The following is a 15,811-nucleotide window of genomic DNA, read 5'->3' as shown; positions in this document are numbered from 1 at the left end:
ATAATCCGGGAGGAGATCTGGAGAGTTTTGGTTCCAACTTAGTGACGCGAGAAGAAGCAGTGCAGCATGGGCCCGAAGTATTGGCATATTGGTCTAGGTGGAACGAACTCACCGTGAGGAAAGGAATCCTCTACCGGCGATGGTATTGCTGGGACGGAAAACCCCCAATACTTCAAATCGTTGTTCCAGTAGTGGGCCGGAAGGAAATTCTGGATCAGTTGCACGCATCCCCAGTCAGTGAGGGGCACTTTGCTGTAGAGAAGACGTTAAGGAGAATCCGCCAACGTTTCTGGTGGCCACACATGAGACAAGATGTTGAAAAGAAGCTCGCTTGGTGTCTACCGTGTGCAGCTAGGACTACAGCTGGGAAAAAGAGGATTGGAGAACTTGTGCCATTTAAAGTTGGGATACGATTCCACATGGTTGCAGCAGATATCTTGGGTCCAGTTACGATGGCCAACGAAACGCGAGCCAAGCACATATTGGTCATGACAGATTTGTTCACGAAGTATGTGGTCAGTGTCCAATTGAAGGGTACTGAAGCACCTGATGTAGCAAAAGAGATTGTGGAAAGTTGGATTTTGCGATTTGGTGTGCCCGAAGTACTCCACACGGATCAGGGAAAGAACTTTGGGAGTGAGCTCATGCTGGAGGTCTGCAGGCTGTTGAAAATTGTGGAAATTGATAAAACCAGGACTTCACCATATCACCTTCGAGGCAACGGGCAAGTTGAGAGGCACAACAGGGTGATTGCCGACGTCAACTCGAAGTTTTGTGCGGACAACCCGCGAACATGGGATAAACTGTTACACCATTAAAGTTTTATTTACAGCACCACAATTCACAGGACAACAGCCTTGTGTATGGACAGGAGTGCCAGTACCCCATAGACTTATTCTATCCAAAACCCCACGACGAAGAACTTACAAGAGGCAGCTTTTGCAGAGGATCTGTCAAGTTTATTCAGAGAGGCTCATGCATCCGCTAGGGAATCTCTAGGAGTAAACCAGAGGAGGCAGAAGGATCAATACCACAAGAAAGTCTATGGGAAACCATATGAAAAGCAGGACAAAGTGTGGGTTTACTCAAAGCATAAAGCAAATTCTCGGAAGTTCTTCCTTCCATGGGAGGGTCCTTATGTAGTTTTAGAACGAACATCGGAGGTTAATTACAAAGTAGCGAAACCAAGTCAAATGATAAAAGGAGGATACTACACTACAATATGCTCAAACCGTACTTGGAGGAAGGCGATGCTTGGAGCCCAAAGGAAAAGAAGAGGACTACGGCTCTCAGGTCCGAAGGGTTTCTGGAACATCCAGGCGTAGATCAAGACGATTGGGAAGAAGAGGGATTCGACTTTCGCCCAACATAGCAGATTGCCAGGATGCGACGCCTTGTACTGAGAAGGGGACGAAATGAACGGGTTGTTGACGACGTGCCGAACTTGGAGGAACTGTTTCACGAACAAGTTGTAACGGAACCAGCCAGGGTACCGGAGGAAATTCCAACTGATGGGGGCATGCTGGAAGCGCCAGTAACTGCTGACGATGCACGAGCAGAGCCACCTCTTCGTGAACCAGAGCAACTACCCCAGGACCATTCATCTGGTGTTCCTGAACCTAGGGAGGTAACAGTAATCTCTCCAGATACGGGACTTTCAGGACGACCAAGACGAGAGATCCGCCCAGTCATTCGGCTGGGTATTGACGAATAACTAATAGAAATGGGAGAAGGCACTACCACCTACTAACAATTTCACGCAACATTTTTTAGTTATCGACCCCAACTAACGAAAGTCTATGGGAAACCATATGAAAAGCAGGACAAAGTGTGGGATTACTCAAAGCATAAAGCAAATTCTCGGAAGTTCTTCCTGCCGTGGGAGGGTCCTCATGTAGTTTCAGAACGAACATCGGAGGTTAATTACAAAGTAGCGAAACCAAGTCAAATGGCAAAATGGAGGATACTACACTACAATATGCTCAAACCGTACTTGGAGGAAGGCGATGCTTGGAGCCCAAAGGAAAAGAAGAGGACTACGGCTCTCAGGTCAGAAGGGTTTCTGGAACATCCGGGCGCAGATCAAGACGATTGGTAAGAAGAGGGATTTGACTTTTGCCCAACATAGCAGAATGCCAGGATGCGACGCCTTGTACTGAGAAGGGGACGAAATGAACGGGTTGATGACGACGTGCCGAACTTGGAGGAACTGTTTCACGAACAAGTTGTAACGGAACCAGCCAGGGTACCGCAGTAAATTCCAACTGATGGGGGCAAGCTGGAAGCGCCAGTAACTGCTGACGATGCACGAGCAGAGCCACCTTTTCGTGAACCAGAGCAACTAGCCCAGGACCAGTCATCTGGTGTTCCTGAACCTAGGGAGGTAACATTAGTCTCTCCAGATACGGGACCTGCAGGACGACCAAGACGAGAGATCCGCCCAGTCATTCGGCTGGGTATTGACGAATAACTAATAGAAAACGGGAGAAGGCACTACCACCTACTAACAATTTCACATAACACTTTTTAGTTATCGACCCCAACTAACGACAGGCTGTTTAGGATTCATTCAACTGGACAATGTCGACTTTCAACCTCATTCTGATTTCAATTGCGGTGATGGGACCGATGGAAGCAAGAAAGCTGGATGGTATCTCTTTCAACCATACGGCAGGAGCGGCTTTCACCACGGAGACGCCAGTAATCATAGCTAGTGCCATGGAGTCGACTTGGGTCTCGATCCCTTTTCCTATTCTTCCGGCTATCAACAAGACCCACCTAGACTTTGCCTTTCAAGAATTTCAATTCAAGTTGGCGAAACGATGGAATGGTTACTACAAACAACGAATCTGTGGAAATATGGAACTGACGCAGGGCTATATCAATGTCACTTACATAGCACTCATAGGGATAGAATACGAAGTGGACGACATTGCTCGAGTGCTAGCAGAGATGAAGATACGGGCCGAAACGTTCATCAATGGTTCTTTACACACTCACAGTAGGGAGCGACGATGGCTGAAACCACTGTTGCTTGGAGCCGCGGCCGCCATCGCTCAGGCTCCGGTCCTCAAGCAGGGATTCTGTCACTACTTCTCATTCTTTGGATTTTGTGGAGGAAGGCAAGCAATTGACGAATTAGGACGGGAGGCAGAGTTTCTTGACAAAGCTGTCAGGTCAATAACTTTGGAAACCGGGGAGCGGATTCATTTGCTTGGGTATTCACTTAACAAGACCCGGAATTAGTTGAAAATGGTTTCTCACGATGCGAACTCGAACTTCCAAATGATCCACGATGCGATGAATCGGTTGTTGGAGGAAACCGACGGAGCTTTGGATGGCCAGCGGCTATGCGTCAGTTCGAAACATCACGATGTCTACCAGGAGGCTGTACGATTTTCAATGCCCATGCTAAATTACTCGCAAGCTTTGAACGCACTGCGTGAGGAACTTATTGCTTTCAAAATCGGGTTGCACAACTTTGGATACATTTTGGATGATGCGTTGTCTTCATTGACAAGGGGACTAATTCCAGCTACCCTAATTCCACCTGAAGTATTGCAGAAGGTCCTTGATGGTTTGAAACTGGACAGGATGCGGGAAGCCATACCTCGATCCGAGCTGATGACCTATTACGGATTTGAGCTAGTGGATTCTACGGTGATAACAACCACGGGAATTAATGTACTCGTGAATATCCCTCTTCATCACACTAGCGGATTGTACCATGTCTACCGAGCTGTGGCGTTACCCCAACCTATTGACGATGGAGTTACGGCAACCCAATATTTGTTCCGAAAGTCTCGCCTTCTAGTGTCGGAGAGAAGAGACCATTTCGCTGAAGTGTCGGAAGAGAAAATTAATTCGCACTGTGTAGGAACTAACCGTCTGAAGTTGTGTCTGAAACCATTCTCAATGTCCCGAACCAGTGAAGCCACTTGTCTGTCCAGCTTGTTTTTCGACCTACCTGCCGCCGCCTTGAAGCTGTGCCCGCAGGATTTGGTTGCACTACCAGAGGAGCCAACAGCGGACTACTTAGACGATTCGACTTACTTGGTTACAGCCAGGTCTTCTGCCTACAAGTTCTTCAATTTTACTCATGGGTTGAAGCAGACTGGTTATCCAGTTCCTGGATGTCGTAGCTGTTTAATCCGGCCACCTCGCAATGGACGATTTGAGAACCCCAGTGGAACTCTAGTTCTGTACCCGGACCCCAGGACATGTCAGTACAGCAGTGGAATGGTGATCAATATCCAGCAACATCCTTTGCTGCGCACCCTATTTGCTACGCTAAGGAAAGTGGAATCCGAAAAGTTGGGATCAGAGATCCCCAATGCTTTTCGTGATCAGGCTCATAGAGAAATGCTAGAGGATCTGAGACTTAACCTGATCGAATTGCCCGAAGAGACTGTGGACGAGGAAAGTATGGAGCGGATCTCTCGTCCCTTTGCTGAAGGAATTATTAACCAGCACATGAATTTCCATTAGAGTGCATATCATAGCCGACCAGTCAATGTCGTGGTGTGGTTCTCATTAGCCATAGTCCTGTTCTTCATGGCATACCTTTTCTATCGATCTTGTATGAAGAACCCCGCCCCGCTGTATAAGAGACTTTTCCGACGACATATGAACCGCTTTCCGTGGTCGAGGATACCCCGAGATGACAGTACTGACTTTTCATCGGGACCTGGCACCGGTCAACTTGGCTTTTCACCACCTTTTGGAGCTCCACCCAGCTTCAACACGATCTTCGAACTGAATGAGGCGGCTATCTCGCCGGCGACGATGTCGGAGACCCCAAGACGTGACACAAGCACGGGAATGGGTATGAGAGTGAAGAGAGTGTCGCTACCCCAGGAGAGGTGTTTCTCACCTGGTGAACAATTGCGTGGTGGGGAGTTATGAGAAGTAACCGGTTTCCTGTACTAGTGGATAATACTCAGACTTATGCTTGCATACTTTGACCTTGATTACTCTGACTTCGTCTTCTTATGTGGTAGGCCTTAATCACCCTTTCATTCTAGTGTTTAATCAGAGTATTACTTGCTACTTTCATTGTATATAGATTAAAAGAATTGAAGCGCCAGCCTAGAACTACCCCCCACCAATGCAGTAATTGATATCAATTGTTTTAAGGAGGATGCAGGGTAACTCCAATGGGTCTTTACAACCCCCTAAACTTCTAGGCGGAATGGGTATAAGACTGCGCTTCATTGTAAATAATTTTTTTATTTAGTGTTACCTGTATATACGAGATCTATATGATCTTATTTTAAAATCCCAAACTCTCGAAAACTGATCGATGGATAAAAGGAAAATAAACTAAAATATTTTAAGTATATAAGATACGTAGGCATCGGTAAGGCTACAAGAAAAAAGGGAGAAGTAAGTATGGAAAAGAAGGTTGAACTACAGGAGGGAGGCGAGCAAGGATTATTCCTTTCTGCGGTTGGGGAACACAACTCGTGGTCTCAGATCATCTAGTAAGCTTGTGACATGCCACGAGCTATTCAACTGACCCGATTTAATTAGGCCTTCGATGAATCTGAGAAATTCGTAAGTCTCGTATTTGCTAAACATTAAGCTTTCAGTTGAGTGAGGGTCAATGACAATAGTAAACTCGTAATAATTTGCGGGACTTTCCTGAATTTGAATATAAGAAAATCCCTCCCCAACCAAAGTTTCTAACGCCGGAACGTAATAGTTGGTGTTGGTCATTTGTATTTGTTTGCTGCGATAAGATGTAAGGTGCTGTTTAAATTAGAGCTTTGGAACAATGAGATATTTATACAGTAGAAGTCAAAATAAGCACGCGTTGATTGTACAAAGAAGTGATTTCTGTTCATTTTTTTTGTTGCTGTTGAAAATTAACGAGCTCTATTCAGCTTTGAGTTGATTGTTCTGCAAGCAACCATTAAAGAATAATGAAATTCAAGAAGAATGAAACCAGTGTAAGTGACCGAGGAGAGGATAAACTGTGTAGAGAATGAGAAAATCACAAGTAGACAACTCATTTTGTTCTCTTTATCTTAACGCTAAGTTTAGTAACTTAGGCTTCAGAGAGTTGAAGAGTGAAGTTATAAAAGCCAACACCCGTTCGCGGTGGATCTAGCTATGTACCCGGTGATCCCCGAATACCACCCGGATGAGTTCGAGGATGAGGAGAAATGGGTGTGGGATTCCTTTATGTTGGGACTGAGGTTACGAATCAAAATGATTCGTGTGTCCTTCCACTATCTGATAGTGGAGTTGAGGGAAGACGGTGGATTTATACTTCTGGAGGAGGGGAGTGGCCCATGGCACGAGCTGAGGGGCTTCCTGTCGAAGGATTGGTCGGCCAATTCCGGTGGGATTGCAGAGGAGGGCGATAGAGATAGTTCCTTCCATCCAAGTGTTGGCTCAGAGAGTATCGATTCGCTGAGGCTGGGGTCTAACGACAGGCTTACCAGCTACTACTCCTACTTCGAAGAGCTATCGACGGAGTCGGAGAGTGGAGGAATTTTTGAACTAGAGACTATTTCCAGCGAAAATGACTGCGTTTTTGTCAGCTAAAGTTTCACGATTGGTGGAAAGAGGTTGATTTGATCCTAAACTCTATAGTATATTACTATTAAATCCAAATTAAAGCGAATGGGACAGGAGTTAGGGTAGCATGAGTATAGTAATTAGTCTTTTCATAAGTTTAGCAATTATTCAGGAGAATAATAGTCTAGAAGGGAGGAGTGTAGAATTTGTGAAATCCTACTATTCTCGCAAAATGTCGCAATAAAAATGGATACAACTTGAAATTCAAGAATCGGTCCGCAACAAATTGTTAGCATGTATATTGGCTTGCATTTAAACACCATTTGGTGAACCGAGAGTTAGTGGGACAAATCAATGTGGATCTAAAAGTTGAGTAGGTAAAAGAGTTATTTTCTCAGTGGTTTATTTTTATAAAAGCTAGTTATCATCCGGTATTTACCTCAGCATGCTCAAACTTGATAAGGAGTTAGTGCATACCTTGAGGCAAGTTCCGCTGTTGTCACTTCTAGGGAATTTGTTTTAGAGATACCATGGGGGGAACTTTAGACTTCCAAATAAGGCTTAGATTCTTGAGTTCATAGTTTGACCGATTGATTAATTGGTAGCGTCATAAGTCTGATACTGCTATTGTTCTAGTTTGAATAGCTTGAATAGAAGTCAGCAATGTATAAAGAAGGCGTTCAGGTCATTCAATTGTTCTTTTGAGGTCATAACGAACTTTACGTAAGTGAGGACCATTTGTTGTCCATAGCAGCGGTTTGAAAAAGGTTGTTGTTCACGCGTTGTAATACGTCGTGATTCGAGTAGTTGCTAAGAGGGAGCAAACCACCATGGTTGTTGTTGTGGCAGCAGAGCTATAGAAGGCTCCGAATAACTCTGACATCGTAGAGGAGTTCAACTTGAGTGACAAAATCAGAGAGAGGGAATAGCTGTTGTCAGGTGAAGTTGGTCTTTCTTAATAGAAGAAAGACTTTCGTAAAGAATATGGAGAGCCAAGAACGAGAGATTCGTGAGGCTGATATCAAAGCAGAGAACTTTACTTATTCTTTTTGATTTAGAGAGTTTGGGATCTTGTGATAAATTCCAATATAGTAATTTGAGTTGTTTTCTGTTGCTTAAAACCCAATTGATTTATTCTTGAATCTATTGATTTATTCTATCAAATTATATCAATTTATCTTTGAGCAACCGAGTCGATTCTGAGCTGGAGACAGAGCAAGCCGGGAACACCGTGAGTAAACTTTGAAGAAAACCTTTCCACCAAAATAAACCTTTTAAGTTAGGATTTCGGGTGGTAGTGTCTCCCCGACTATTAACCTAGTCTAAATACGAAATTCTACATCAACTCTGTTTTTCCTATCGTATCTTCTATTGTAACCCAAAATTCCAAAATTTAGTCGAGAATAAATTTTAAAAAGGTTCAAACTTTTATGTTCAGCGAACAAAAACTTTTTCCAAAAATGCCAAGAGCAAAAACACTTCAGTCTGAGAAAACACCCTGAGAACTGTCCGTGCAAAATCAGTGCTATATGTATTTTTTCGAAGACCTGAGCCAAAAAAAATACATTTCTTAAAATTTGATTGACAAGGAAATTTTAGAGTTTTAAAATGAATTAAAACGAACCTCTTTCTGCGGAGAAAAAAAGCAAACAAAGTAATATAAAGGACGACACAATTGACGCAGACACAATAATTTAGTGCTTTTCCAAATGTAAATTTTTTGGGGCATTTGTTTAGAAAGTAAAGATTATTCGCTGTGACAAAAACTTGCTTTTCACCTGCTCGAAAGAAAAACCTAGTCTGTTCCGAATGGGAAATTAATCTCAAAGGAATTATAAGACCCCGTTATTATGTGATTTGGAAGATACTCAGAAAAACTACTAAATCTGCCTCTAAAAAACGATATTGATTTTTTGGAGGCGTCTCATTGTTCGTAACAAACATGCTAATGATTAAGTAAAGAAAACTTATTAGAATTTCACCGTTTTTGTTGAGTAGTTTTTATTACAATAAAAGACATACAGTCTTTCTTACATAGACAACTGGACGCTCCATTGATGGCTAAAAAGCTGCAGTTAAAATAAACAAATTAGATTGCAACACATTTACACTGATAGAAAAAAAAGCAAAAAATTAAAATAGTTTTAAGAAGAACATTGTAAGCAAGTGCTTGCATACAATCTGCATCATATTTATAAAATTGTCTTTCAAACCACAGGATACATGGGTTCTCTATCTTGAGATTATCTTCTTCTGCGGAACAGACCTGGTTTTTCCTCCGTGTGGGTTGTATATTCTAGACCCCAGAAGTTAAAAGGGCCAAAACTTACAAAGCAGTTTTTTTGGCAAGTATTTAGAAAACCGCACTTTTCACTCTTTCCTCGATTAATTTTAACAACATGTAACATGTTAATTAGGCAGAAATGGATTTACATGAAAGTACATGAAAGTCCCCCCCCTGATTACTAATTGCTGTTTCGCACTTGCTTGCTTTTTTTCAACTTCAACGTGCGAGAATTTTTGGCATCTCAAAGATATCGTTCTCAATAGCCCAGTTCACATAACCAAGAGAATAATAGTGACAATACATCCATTCTATTTTTAAAAAAGTTATGACAAGTAACTCGAGAAGGTTAATGTTACAACCAAATTCTTAACTGGTCTTATTAATTGCGGCGAATTTAAGACAACCACTAAAGGATTCAGTTGTTTGTACAGATTAAAAATTAGTAATTTGTCTCATTGGTCTCAAATTTGTCTCAAAATACTACAATTTAGCGCAATAGTAATTATAGTTAATTTGGTTAGGGCGCTGGCTGATAAAAAAACTCAATTTTTAAAGAACCATCTCTGAGCATAAAAATAAGTACCTCTGCTTGGGTTAAATTCAGACGGGGCAATTGATGAATCGGGCTCCTGAATTTCTGCCATTTTGTCAGTAACATTTCCGACAATCTTCTTCAAATTCTGATAAACTTTCTCCGAATCCATGTTCAGAGTTTTGTCCATGCTGTTCAGAAAGAAAACAGGCTTCACTTTCTCTGCTGTAGAACTGATAATTGACTGTTCAGTTTGTAAGCAGACGCCTAAAATCAGTGTTGTTTAATCAATGGGGTAAAAATATTAAAAATATAGGGTAGTTAGAGCCTGATTAGGGGTACTAAAACAGGTGAAATGTTCATCATTTGTAATGTTAGCGAGCTGTAAATCAACCGCTCGGTAGGCAAACTACCAAACTCTATAAACATTTTAAAAAAGTTTGAACGAAGTTTGATTAATGTTTATAAAAAGCCGCTGGAGCCTCAAACATGGCGAGTGCGCTTTACACAATTTCTCAATGAATCCGCTTAGCGAATCGCTTGGTAATTAATTGTCTACTTTACTTGATTAGCCAGACAGTTAATGAAGAATAAGTTAAATTGAGCAACTGTTCGCGAAGTGCAAAACTAAAAGAGTGAGTATTAAGGCAACTGGTATTACAGAAGTCACAACAAATATGAACAATAATTTCCCGCTATGGGAGATGGGCATAACAGAATAGCATGTGAAATAACATTGACTTATACACATGCCCTTCAGGAATAAGTACACTAAATTAAATTAAGTACATCGTATAATAAATTTACTGCACTGAATTAATTTATGATATATGACACTTCTCCCGCTTCAATGAAAATTAAAATTGCGTAAAATAAAATTTTAATAACAATATGAATAATATTAATACTTATTCACCGGTTAAATAGTATCAACAAAATATGTACTGGTTATCATAGCTAGTCATAAATAATAATGTATCAGGTTTTAATTAATCAAAGTTTTCACAAGTCTTCTTCATCAATTATGAGCTCATTTGATGTACTGTGATCCGCTGGTCTTATACGAGGATCTGTTGGTGATACCTGTCCTATGATAGGCGATGGGAAGTCATTTTCTATGGGTTCAACCCGCGATGCTGTGTCAACAATTGTTTGTACAACTGAAGGTTGTATCGATTCAATATCTCCTACGCGTCGTTTCCTGCGGGGTGGAGCACAGTTCGGGGGACACGAATTGGTAGATTCACCAGATGAGTCTTCTTTATCGTATCCATAGTATTTAGGACTTTTTCTAGTCCGTTTTGTTGCTCTTATCGGTAATTGTTGTAATGCTATTGCTGGAGCCGATGTAGATGACAAGATTACTTCTGGTTGGTTATTTGTAGGAGGGGGTGCGATTAATACTTCTCCAGTTATGATTTGCTTTTCTGGAGCAGCCTCGGGAATTTTGCGTAATACTTGGGGAGCGAAATTTTCCGGAATTTTGGGCATGCGTACCCGCATTGCGCGAGCAATGTTTGATTTATTTGATGGGACACCGCTTCCAGTTTCTCGCTTGCGATCCTTCATCTTTCGATCTCCTTTTTGTATGCGCGTGGACTCTTGTATGTGGCTAAGTATCTTAGCCTCAGATGTCTTCTCATGCGTGCGGGGTCCTCGACGGTTAATATATTCAGTTAACTTCGTTTTCCCTTCTTCCCGAGTACCAAATTTGGCAATATCACTATTGCGCACTGTTACTTCCATTTTCCCCGGTTCGCGAATGACAGAAGTATATTGATCGGTCTTTTGTACCACAGCTTCTGGGGCAAACACCTCATACAAACCATCGAGATTTTACTTGGATCTTTTATGGAGATGTTTCTTCCGTGCAATGTTCAACTGTACGGCGTGTTCTTTCCGAGGTAGTGGACGATGCGCTTTTGTGGTGCGAAGGAAACGGGATTCATTGTCTGTTGCTAGACGTTCACGTGTGGTAGCGTCTTTTGTTGCTTTGCACATGTTGCGCTCAATTTCATCGTCACTACGGCTGTTACCCCAGTGTTCCTCCGGCAACAATTCATTAGGGATTACTGTTTCTTCATCTAAATAATGATTCAAAATTTTTTCATAACTTAGATCAGATGACTTTGGTTGAGTACTTATATTACTAAACGGTGTATTCGCTTTACGCCCAAAGTGAGATTCGAATGGCGAAAGCTTAGTTGTTTTATGTTTACATATGCGAAGCTGGTATTTAATTGATTTTAATGCTGCTTTAAAGGTGAACGAATTTAATTCTTTATTTTCTTCTTTTATACATGCTAAGCGTTGTTTAATAGTACCAATAAGTCTTTCAACTAGTCCTATTGCACGATGGTCATTCGCCGGAGCTGGTATTAATGTGATATTATTTTTCATACAACATTTTTTTACTTGGTTACCTATAAGACAACGAGCTTGGACTATTCGTAAAGAACGAGGAACTCCATGAATTTGTATATAATTATCTAAAATTTTTATTACATTCGATGCATTTGCATTATCAACTAATTCTGCAGAAGGATATTTTGAAAATCTATCAATACATGTTAAAATGTATATTTCATGTTCTTTTTCGTTATTAACCGGTCCTGCAAAATCTATTTGTATTTCTTGGTTCGGAGCTATACATGGTGTATGTGCTTTAAATTGTTTTGCCGGAATAACATATTTTATAATTTTACCGATAGCAGTGCAAGATTTGCACTCTATTGCTTTGTCGAGTAAATCACGATTCATGTATAGCCACCAGCAGTGCTGAGCCATACCTACCATCCCCCAGCTACCTGGGTGACTCGCATGCAAATCTTCAATGAGTGCATCCTTGAGCGCGTTCGGTATGGCTACCTTCTCGTCCATACAAACACATCCGCCAGTCACATGAAAGTCCCGCCAATAGCTATGGAGATACGGGTTGAGGGCCTTTAATCGTTCTTCATCTCCCCTGATAATGCAATCCCGAACCTCCTTCAGAACTGCATCCTTGCTTGTTAGGGATGCAATTAGCCATTTGTTGAACACCTTGCCCACCACTTCCTCAAAGGAAACCACTTGAGGGCTATCCGTGAGTGGGGTGCTTAGATTAGAATGGGATGATGATCTGCGTGGCGTGCTTGTTGTTGCATTATCCGTAAATGATACGCGGGGCGAAGCTCTTGTTGTGCGGGATGAGATGGATTTTCCCTTTAGAGATCAAGCTTGTTGACTCATTGTTGAGGAGAGTTGAGTTTTTTCAATTAAATTGATGGACAAAGAGGAAGACAACTGAATTTCAGGTTGAGTTTGGGCAAAAAGCACTTGTTTGTTGTTTATTAATTGAGCACGTGAGTTATTTAAAGTATTTGAGTTTGGATTACTAAATAAGGTAGGAATTTGAGACTGATTTTTGATTGAAAGGTGAGAATGACTTATTGAAGCGAATTTTGGAGTATTTTGGTAAACGAGTGACGTTTTTCCTGTTTCTACAAGCATTTGCGACTCAATTTGTAAAGGTTTAATAGTAAATGGTAGACTATGTGACGCAAAATTAGAATGAGGTTGGTATTTAGGAACTTGCTTTGCAAAAGAGGCATCTGAAGAATGCAATCTAATCTTTTGAGTATTTAATAAGGTATTATGCCTTGCGAGTGTTAATTTGTTAAATGAAAAGCGTACTCGCGATGCGAGATCAGAATTGGTAAAAATTAATTTGTAAGTGTTTGCTTTTGAAGTAGGATATGTATGTGCCAATACTGATTCATTTTGAGTTGAATGTACTCGCTGATCATGTGCACTAGTACAACTAATACTATTAGTGGGATTAAAAATCGAGTTATACTTTTGATCAGCGAGTGATTTAATTTTTTGAGTTAAGCGTACGCGCGAGGCGTGTTCACTATGCTGATTATTGATTTTAAAAGAGGACAAAGTAGAATGGTATTTTCGCGTAGCGAGTGCTGAATTGTAATTTGTTAAGCGTACGCGCTTAGCGGGATCGCTATCAGAATTAAAGTTTTGATTTAAAAATGGTTTCAAGCTATGATTTTGCGGAGCGAGTGGCTTATTATCTTTTGTTTGAGGATTTGGTTTGATATAATCTATGTTTAAAACTTGTTCAGTATTAGTGGTGAAATTTTTATTTTCACCATCAAAATCAATATATATTTTATTAAGTGAAAGAGCTAAAATGTTGTGTTTTTGTTGAAGTAATTGAGCATCAGAGTGTATGCTTGATAATGTTGCGACTAAAAATTCCTCATCATATTTTGAAACACTTTTTGCTGGTTGATATGGATTTCGAGAGATGTAATCAACTAGTCCCATCTTCACGCCGGGAAGATGCTCTGTTGAAAATTGATAAGGCAAAAGACGATCAACCCATCGTGATAACCTACTATTGTAACTTTTATTTGATCGATGTTCTTTTAAAATAGAAAATAATGCGCGATGATCAGTGATAATAGTAAACTCTTTACCATACAAATAATTTTTAAAATATTCTATGGTCCATACTACCCCAAGAAGTTCCAATTCGTTAATACTATAACGTTCTTCACTACTATTTAAAAATCTTGATGCAAAAGAGATCGGCTTCCAACCATCAACTGTTAGTTGTTCTAGTGCTGCTCCCAATCCGGAGCGAGAAGCATCACATTTGATTTGGGTTTCGAGTTGGGGGTTATAGTGAATGTTTTCTGTATTATTTGCTGTGCGAGTTTTTATGGCATTAAAATGTAGAGTATGAGCGTCAGTCCAAATGTATTTAGTTGACTTACGAAGAAGAGGTCTTAAAGGATGGCAGAGTTGGGCTAAATTGGGAATAAATTTACTAATATAGTGGACTGAACCGAGAAATGAACGTAATTATTCAAGTGTATTAGGTGGTTGTAATGACATATTAGAGGATGTTTTAGATTCGAGTGGTAATATCCCAGATTGAGTTATATTATATCCTAATCAGGAAATTTTTTGCTTCGCAAAATGGCTTCGTTCGGAGATTAGCCGCGTCCAGTTTTTTAATGCAATCTAAAACAAGTTGTAAGTGATCATCTTCAGAACCTTTGAACCTTTACTTACAATTAGGATGTCGCCTAGAAAACAAAATGTATTTTTGAGGCCAATCAAAGTGTAATCCATTGCCTTCTGAAACTCGGCAGGCATGTCAGTAAGACCATAAAATCCCGTTTTGAAACGATATGTGCCTGTCATGTCACCCCTTACAATATTGAAATTACAGTGTTTAGCAGTTTCAGGGTGTAGATTTAGTTGGCTGTATGCATATTTAAGATCTATAGTAGAGAAGTATATTTTATCCGCTGGTTCTGTTTTGTAGTTTGTTATTCTTTGTGATATGGAATCCATAAGTGTTTCAATGTTTGGCATTTGATATTAATTCTTGTGTATTGCTTTATTAAGAGTTTTGGAATCCAATGCAAACTTTATTGTTTGATCTCGTTTAACTGTGATTACAATAGGTGAAATAAAATATTGATCAGAACAGTTATTCAATTTTTCTATATGTCCTTCTTCAAGAAGTTTTTTAATTTCATTATTTACTCGTTCTTGTAAATTAATGGGTACTCTTCTGCCCTTTTGGTGTTTTGGTTGAAAATTTAGATTTAACAATATATATTTTTGAGCGACCAATACGTGTAATAAGTTGAGGAAATTGTTTTGCAATACGTGTTTTAAATGGACATTGGGATGTGATAGTGTTGACAATACTACCTTCATATTTTGGGATTTGAGTTACTGAGATTCCGAGAGCGTCAAACAAGTCTCTACCAACTAGAGGTGTTAGCCCGTCACGGACTACCACAAATTCAGCTTCTTCAAGTCGCCATACATTGCTCGCAATTGGTGCCTGTATCATACCCGTCACGTTTATGGGTTCATTTGAAAATGTTTTGAGTTCCTGTGGAGGCGCTATCATCAACCATCGAGCAAGGGGAGAATTTTCCACTATTTCCGAAGCAAGAGACTCGGGTAAAATACTGCATACACTGTCTGAATCAATGAGAAGTCCTACTTGGGTGTTACCAATTTGCAAGATGGTGTTCTTTGGTTCAATCTGTATTGCGTTATTTGCAATGCTGGCGACCATATTATCATCTGAGCTACTGTAATCTGATTCGCATTGCGGGTTATAATTAATATTTTGTATGGCATTTACCGTTTGATCAGTTGAAGTTTCTTCAACAGAGTTAACATTAGATCGGATGGGTTTATTTGATGATGACTTTAGTTTCCTGCACACTCGCGAAAAATGATTTTGTAAACCACAGTTTTTGCAAGTCTTGCCTCTCGCAATGCACTTGACTTTATGATTTGCTGACCAAGTTGAACCACAGTTTCCGCAGAGTTGATTTGGTGGTCGAGTAAAACTAGATGTAGTCGGCCGTTGACTCGGTGGTCGAGAAGGTCTTTGAGAAGTTACTGCGTTAACCTGTGGAGCAGGTTGCGAGTTC

At 40.5% G+C, this 15,811-nt stretch overlaps 1 protein-coding gene across 3 annotated transcripts in view; it reads right to left on the bottom strand.

Annotated features, from left to right (window-relative positions):
- LOC142353630 (elongation factor 2-like) overlaps nt 1-15,811 on the bottom strand; it is a 44,869-nt gene that overhangs the window by 22,009 nt on the left and 7,049 nt on the right. For all 3 annotated transcript variants that reach the window (XR_012761059.1, XR_012761058.1, XM_075405925.1), the window contains exon 4: nt 9,396-9,611. Coding sequence is in view for 1 of the 3 variants with exons in the window: in XM_075405925.1 (XP_075262040.1) it covers nt 9,396-9,611 (216 nt within the window). In the remaining 2 variants the exon portion in view is untranslated. The remainder of the gene's footprint in view (nt 1-9,395; nt 9,612-15,811) is intronic.

Source organism: Convolutriloba macropyga, chromosome 14 (assembly GCF_964194025.1).
Source record: "Convolutriloba macropyga chromosome 14, txConMacr16.3, whole genome shotgun sequence".
NCBI classification, from domain to species: Eukaryota; Metazoa; Xenacoelomorpha; order Acoela; family Convolutidae; genus Convolutriloba; species Convolutriloba macropyga.
This window is presented reverse-complemented; position numbering and strand designations above follow the sequence as displayed.